Genomic DNA, 7,757 nt, shown 5'->3' with positions numbered 1-7,757 from the left:
AACCTCTGACAAGATATCAATTCTCTCCTCTTCATAATAATCATTCTGTACAGAAAACTGTAACGGATTCCATCTATCGGTCAATCAAAATCAGACAGTAGATAAAATAAGAAAACTTCCAAAATCTCAAAAGAAGAAATCCCAGCACTGAAAGTTCATCAGCACTGCAATTCAGAATACAAGAGAACAGATAATCTGAAATCCCATCATCAGATAATAAGGATCGAAGAAATTCATTTGGTCCAAAACAAAATTCAAACATCGAGATTAGTCTACAACTGATCGGCGTACAATTCTAAAAGATTGTCGAAAGCTCTGAACGATCAGTAAAATTTCATAACCAGAAAACAAGAGATTCATCAATAAGAATTCCTAATTTCAACTAATACTTCTGAGAGATCCGGTCAATAGAAAATTCTTCAACAATACAGGAGTATTCGTCAAATCAAACGGCCTGTCAAAAGTTCAAAACGGCCATACCTCAATTCGGAAACGATTCTGAGAAAGTTCTCTTCACGAACTTCCTGAAGATAAAATTCGGATCCCCATTCAGTGTCGAACTCGTTCTGACAATCAGGATCAATATAGAAGTTCATTTCGAACAAATTTAGTCGTTCATACAGGAGTTCGTTCATACTATTCTGTAAGAACAATCATTCAACAGAATAAATCAAGAATTCTTAGAATCGAGAATTCTTAGTGGAAGATTCCATTACTCGATCAACGAAATTCAGATAACCTCTCATCTCGGACTCACAACGTAGCCTTGCTACAAAAATCAACGAATTGTGATCCCAATTCCCTTCTGAATCAGAATAGACTGTACAACAGAAATTTGGATTGCTCTCTCTCTGACTGCTGACAGTTCAACACATCAAAAGCCATACTTCGAACTTCATACTTCCTCATCCTCTATTAGATCTGATTCCTCAATTCATCAAACATCTTCCGATCATCTGGAAGAACTCTGAATAAACTTCAAAGTGCCAACCTCCTGATACTCTGTCTCAAACTAGAACATCTGGCACAACAAAAGTTATTCGCTAAAAAGGCATCAATATAAACCTGAAACTCAGATTATACTCAGATCAGATCTATCTTCATCAGATTCTGAAAGGTCGAATCAGATCCCAAAGCGTTCTCAATCAACTCTGGTTCGAAGTCGAATGAAGAAGTCAAGATAAACATTCCATCTGTTCCAGACTCTATCATAAGTGCAGCAATCATACGTCAAAGAAGACAACTGAAGTAGATAAAATAAGATCAGATCATACAGCTTAAGATCTTAGCTATTACCATCAGTTCTCCGAATAACAATAAAATTTGCCTTCAGATAAATCGTCCTCTATAACTCTCTCTCCCAATACAAAATCAGTTCGGCAGCGACAATCAAAACTTCTATCTTCCTAGATCAGAACAGATTACTGAAATCTTCCAAGCAAATAAAATGATGCTAAATCTTTCGAGCAATAAGATCTCTGAGAGGCTCAAATCGGAAACTAACATTGCATCTCGAGCGTCTTCAACTTCTTTGATGCTCAATAAAACAAGGAGTTCTTCTAAACAGAATAAGTCTCAATTCTCAATAAAAAGGAGTGCAAAGCACCGAAAGGTCATCAATACCGAAGAAGTCAATAATACTGAGGTGCTGTTCAATCTCTCCTCGAACTCAATAAGAACTGGTCTCTAAAATACAAACTAAACAGAAGAACGTAATCTGCTGAGTAATCGTCTTCTCAACAATAAGAATTCTTCAAAGGATTCGCGATAGAATTCGCTAAATCCAAAAATCTTCAAATTCAGATAAGGACATCGATCCAGATCAATTCACAACAGTTCCAGTCTTGAGGTGTTCAATAAAATTCCATCTTCTTAGAGAAAAGATCGAGGAAAAGACAACTCGGTCTCAACAAGATTCAGACGTCAAAAGAATAGCATAATTGATCGACATGCAATTCTGCGAACAATTCTTAAAAAATCTGAAATATCAATACGGCTCTTCGAAGGATAAGAGATATATCGATAAGAATACTCAAGAACTTATCTACAACTCTCTGGAAGATTCGGTTCAAGGATGCGTAAACGTTGCAGATGTAATTCCAATTCAATCTGTACGATAAAAATTCAAATCGGTCGTACCTCATTGCGAATTCGATCGCTGAAACCTCTTCCCTTCAGATTATTAGTTGATGATGTCTGATCTAAAATTAATGTTGAACTCATCCTCTCGACTCGAAGTCAAATCTGGAATCTCAACTAGAACGACAACAGCAAACTCAACAACTCTGCTAAATCAACCAACAAGGGCTGAATGAAGGCATCACCTACATACATCAAACATTCCTCTGCACCTTTCTGTAACCAACGGTAATCAACAAACAAAAAGAAAGGAATTCTTAACTCAGGAATTCTTACCGGAGGAAAAATCCACTCGTCTAACATCTCGGATCCAAATCTGGCAACAATCTGAAATCAATCTCGGTCGCCCTGTACTCGATTAATATACTACATCGATAATATAATCAAAAACTGATAACCAAAGTATAGTACTGTTCAGTACAATCAACTCCCATCGAAACAAAATTCAAAATTTCGAACTAAATTCACCGCAACTAATTCAGATAGTCAAAAGTAGAGGAAGCATCAATCTAACTTCTCCACAAGAAGAAAAGTTGCATCAATATCTAACAGCAAAAGAGTCAAAAGACTAGAATCGAACAGTTACCTGCTTCGTCATCGTCAGGAGCAGTTAGAGTCTGTGAATCCTTGGTAAAAGCAAGTACTAAAGTCTGTCGCAGAAACTTGGATTAATTAACGAACTCTACGAAATGAACAAACCTTGTTTCTCTAAAGCTTTCTTCTTCAATATCCACCAACTTTCATAATACCTGCAGTTGGTAAACAACTAACTGAATCCATTGTTCGTCGGTGTAGTCTAAAGAATCAAACAACTGATCTATCTCTTCTAATCAGCTTTCACACCCAAACTCTTTCTCAGAACTCCTCAGAGTTGTAGGTTAAATTGACTGAAATCTCATCAGTAATGCTTCTATCAGAGTCGGTGTGACATCCATCAGTTCAGTCACAGAACAATTCTGTACAATCGGGTTCGCTACTAGTTGAATCCTGTTCAAAACTTGCCGAGTAGAAAATCTGATTCAAGAGGATTAGGACTCAACATCTCAAATACATCTATCCGGTGTCCAACAACCTCAACTCGACATACTCAATCGATCTCAAGAGTATTTATGCAACCAGTAACCCGAAACAATTCGTATCTCAATTAATTCATGCTTTAAAATTTAAATCACATTCTCAAGTAATTCAAATAATTCTCAATCATAAAGCATGCTCGCATATTCTTCAATCATATAATTAATCAATCACATGCGAGGAATTAAATTCAAGCGGACTCAATCTTCTTCTAAATTCAGTCCAAGAATCTTATCGCTCTGATACCACTTAATGTGAGACCTCGGTTCTAAACATCAATTAAAGGAGTAATTAACACTAGTAGAAAAATGGCGTAAGACTTCGGTTAATAACCGAAGTCGTAGGACCTTTATTTACCGAAGTAGTGTCACGTGAAGTAATAGGGTATGTTTTTACTTCGTTGAATCACCGAAGTCTTATACGAAAAATTACCGAAGTCTTTGGTCATTTTTTGGAGGCAGAATTGGACCGATGCCGAAGTAAAAACAGATATTTTACTTCGCTCATTTCATAATTGACGAAGTCAAAAATATACTTATACTTCGGTAGTTAATGATTTTAATGAAGTAAAAACTATGATTATACTTCGGTGTTTATACGAAGTTAATTCAATCTTTTACTTCGCTTATTAAGGAATTACTGAAGTCATAGAATATCTTTTACTTCATCAATTTTGTTAGCAGACGAAGTGATATAATATCTTTTACTTCGTTAATTTCATATATTACCGTAGTAAAATGCTTTCTTATACTTCGTCTATTAATGAAATTGCTGAAGTAATAGAATATGTTTTACCTCGGTATTTTTATTAAAATACGAAGTAGAAGATAACGATTTACTTCGTTTATTCTAAAATTGCCGAAGCAATAAAACACATTTTATAAATTAAAATTTAGATACAATAATGCCATAAATATATTTTTGAAACTTAAAAATACACTAATAATTAATAAATCCATCCCAAAACGACACATACATAAATCAACAAGTACTCTATCCACCGAAATAACCCAAAATTATATGCACATATCCACACATGTTTTATCAAAACTATATGTGTACACATCCACACGTATTTCCTCAAAAAGAAGTATTATCCCAATTTCAAATGACATATTCAACCACCTAAACATGTACACATCCACACGTATTTCCTCAAAACAAAGTATTATCCCAATTTGAAATAACATATTCAACCACCTACATGCGAGTAGATGAATTCACTCCATTCACTTCTAACTTCATCAAATTGTTCTTGACTGTATGCCTTATTCTTGACGCATCCTGCAAACTAAAATTCAAAAAAAGATAGGAATGTCACGGTAAACCAACAAGGCAACTAGTTGCAAACTGAAATCCAAAACAAAGAATAAGCAACCTATTTGGTATGCATGCTGACATGTATGATCAGCTTAATTGTTATGGGTTTTAAAACTTGCCACAAAAAATGTTGTTCAATAATACCTTTGCTGCCAAGATCAGTTCTCAACAAAAAATTTATCAAACCAAGCCAAGCCAAGCCAAATACAATCCATACACTGTTGAAATTAATTGATTATATTGACACTTTAAAATAGATTTGTTCAAAACATAAACAGATTCTTAGCAGATTGTGTTAGCATGCTGACACTTTAAAATAGATTTTTTCAATCCATATGCATGCTGACACTGTTGTTCAAGATCCTCTTTGCTGTCAAGATCGATTCTTAGCAGATTGTGTTAGCATATGATGCCCAATTTGTCAAGCCAAGCCAAAAATGAAATGTAAAAGCATGCAAGTGCATTGAAGCCTAGGCTCAAGAGACCAGGCAAGGGAGGGCTTGAGACACAGCAAACTACCGCTCGATCCTTTAGCACATGTGATTCAGAAGCTATAGTGTTGAAACCATCACTAACAGAAGCTATAGTGCTGAAAAACCATCACTAACAGAAGCACTAACAGAAGCACTTGTGATTCCTTTTGCCATATGGTAATAAAAACCATCACTAACAGATTGCTAACGTTATGCTTAATTGGCAAGCATATTTTGAAATAAAGCAAAGCATAAATTAAAATTTGAAACTCACCATCGTTTCCACCCGTAGAACTTCACATTCAACTATTTCCTTCATATACCTCATCACATAATATCCACATTCAACACCACCACTTTGTTTCAGATTTCCCTATAATAAAATTGAAACTCAATTGCATCAATCACAATCCAAATAATATTTCCCTATCAATTAATGTCATTCATACGTAAGCACACCACATACCGTCAGTTGTTTAAAACCTGGCCATTTAGGAATACCCCTCGATGCATTGTACAGCTTGACCCCACTACATTTAAAAAGTAACAAGTTATTTTTTTTCATATGTATAAGTGACTGCATATATAATATACTACCTACTTCATCACTATCATTTTCCATGCATCGTCTCGGCATCTATTTTTTGTAGAGTCCAACAAATATATCATATTTTCAGCTACATTGACGATGGTCAAGATCCAATGGTACCTAAAAAAATGTGATGTTGAAAGAATAACTTGCGAGTTTAAAAACAACATAAAATAATTGACTAGTATCTATTATATATTTATAAAGAACTAAAATCATACCCAGTGTTGTATGGGATGAGGCATACGCTGTCTCTACAAACCGCTTCCAACTGGTTAGAGATATGTTGTGACAAGTGACTGCCATTGCTGTCAAGTGGGCATGTAGGTAAGTGTCCAGGATCCACAAATGAAATGCAATCTGTACGGTCTTCTTCCTTCAAATATTTGTAGAGGTGACTGCACTCAATATTACATACATGGGTGAAAATTTTATCATAGAATGGACACAAACCAAACAAAATATTAAATATGCAAACAAAAAAATTAAGTGCAACATAACATACCCCATGTAAACCAAAATCTGTCTCGCACCTATCTCCCTTATCTCCATAAATGGAACGATATCTTCTCTAATCAACCGTAGGCTTTGAGAACGTCCAAACATAGATTCCTCAAACTCTATGTGAATGCTGTCATCTTCGCCCATCAATCTAACAACATATGAGTAGATATACTTGCAAGCCATGGGTAACTTTTTTCAATCTCCATGAACGTTTCACGCTGTCCAGCAACATCCATAATTGCAAATGGTTGAGGTTTCTCTTTCTACAATTTAGAATATTCGTACAATTTAAAATAAAGTAAAATATTATCCAAGAAACATATATGACAATTGCTAACATATAATTCAATAAAGCTTTTAAAATACCTTTGTCCTTTGAAAAATTACCAACACTTTTGGCCAACCAACGATGGCTCCAAGTGAATCCTTCATGACTATTGGTCCACAATTCATTGGGATTGGAAGCTCTGCTGCTTCATCTAGGACAACACTACAACAAATATGATCAAACACAACACTTAAAAGACAACGCTTTTTGTAAAAAGTGTTGTCGTTTATTAAATCACAACGCTTTTAGTGAAAAGCGTTGTCTTTATATATTTTTTATTCATCAAAGACAATGCTTTTTACACAAAGCGTTGTCAATAAGCATTTTTTTCAGGTCAAAGACAACAAAGCGTTGTCTTTGAGCGTTTTTTTCTTATATTCAACAAAACTTTTTAAAAAGCGTTGCAGATTATTTTTTTATTTTTAAATATAAAAATTAAATAATATTACCCTCACGTTTTGGAGAGAGAACCCAAAATTCCCAAAACCTAATCCCGATTTCTACCGAGGCTTCTGTCTCCTTTTGCGATGGAGAATCAAGATTTTATGCTTCTTGGGGGTTATCAGAAAACATTTTTGCAGAGAAATTACCTGCTCTTCTCTCGTTTAAGCTCACGAGCGAAGCCACTTCAGCGTGGGATTCATCGATTGAAACTTCTGCAGGTAACTCTTGTTAAGAAATCTCGCCACTCTTGGTCAGATTTTTGATTGAATTTCCGATCTGTCTGTGTTCTACGCGTGCCTTGGGTTTTGCTTAGGATTTCACTACCCGACCTTCCGATCTTTGTGCAAGTTTCTTCTTCTGTTTTGTTTCCCTTTTGTTTGCTTCTCACGATGTACAACGTTATTTGTGCTCTTAGATTTGCGTTTGGTTCTTTGTAAATTGTGATTTATGTTTGAAGATTTGAGTTTTGTTTTGTTTAAAACGGGTTTTCCTTATGGTTTATTAAATCTATGATTTTTGTTCTTTGCTTCTCACGTTGTACATAGCACCAATGTTCCTTTCATACAAGTGTCGATTTATTGGGGAAAATGAAATTCAAACAGCCAAAACCCCAATTAATTATTTGATCCTCCGCCCAGTGGCTTCAGTTCTTCAAATTTTTGTTTCGGTTTTTCTTTCGCACGCTTCCAATTGAGTCACAATGGCCGCCGTTCCACTGGTGAGTGACAAATTTTTATGAATTAATCTTTCTGAAAGCTCGTGATCTTAATGGGTGGTCCAATGCTATGTTTATATGTTTTACTATCACTTTTTGGGTTTCCCAAGATGGCAATTTCTCATATGAACATTAATATAATCTTTGGCTGCACATTAGGTGCAAGAATGT

At 35.2% G+C, this 7,757-nt stretch overlaps 1 protein-coding gene across 1 annotated transcript; it reads right to left on the bottom strand.

Annotated features, from left to right (window-relative positions):
* Nucleotides 1-272: 272 nt before the first annotated feature.
* Nucleotides 273-6,243, bottom strand: LOC140860628 (uncharacterized). Its single transcript, XM_073263630.1, has 8 exons — nucleotides 6,101-6,243; nucleotides 5,817-5,993; nucleotides 5,608-5,715; nucleotides 5,473-5,536; nucleotides 5,281-5,379; nucleotides 4,418-4,504; nucleotides 481-641; nucleotides 273-315 (listed from the first exon to the last, which is right to left on the bottom strand). The coding sequence occupies exons 1-8, from the start codon at nucleotides 6,241-6,243 to the stop codon at nucleotides 273-275; spliced, it is 882 nt and encodes a 293-aa protein (XP_073119731.1).
* Between the last annotated feature and the right edge of the window lie 1,514 nt (nucleotides 6,244-7,757).

The sequence above is a fragment of the Henckelia pumila genome, chromosome 4, assembly GCF_033568475.1.
Source record: "Henckelia pumila isolate YLH828 chromosome 4, ASM3356847v2, whole genome shotgun sequence".
Taxonomy (NCBI): domain Eukaryota; kingdom Viridiplantae; phylum Streptophyta; class Magnoliopsida; order Lamiales; family Gesneriaceae; genus Henckelia; species Henckelia pumila.
This window is presented reverse-complemented; position numbering and strand designations above follow the sequence as displayed.

Bases quoted from the DNA above. Each gene is read 5' to 3' on its own strand.
- LOC140860628 (XM_073263630.1), bottom strand. From the start codon at position 6,243: ATGGGCGAAGATGACAGCATTCACATAGAGTTTGAGGAATCTATGTTT. The intron at 5,537-5,607 runs GTAGGTAGTATA...TTTTAAATGTAG, and splicing joins TGGAAAATGATAGTGATGAA to TGGGGTCAAGCTGTACAATG. The intron at 5,380-5,472 runs GTATGTGGTGTG...ATTTTATTATAG, and splicing joins CAGGTTTTAAACAACTGACG to GGAAATCTGAAACAAAGTGG.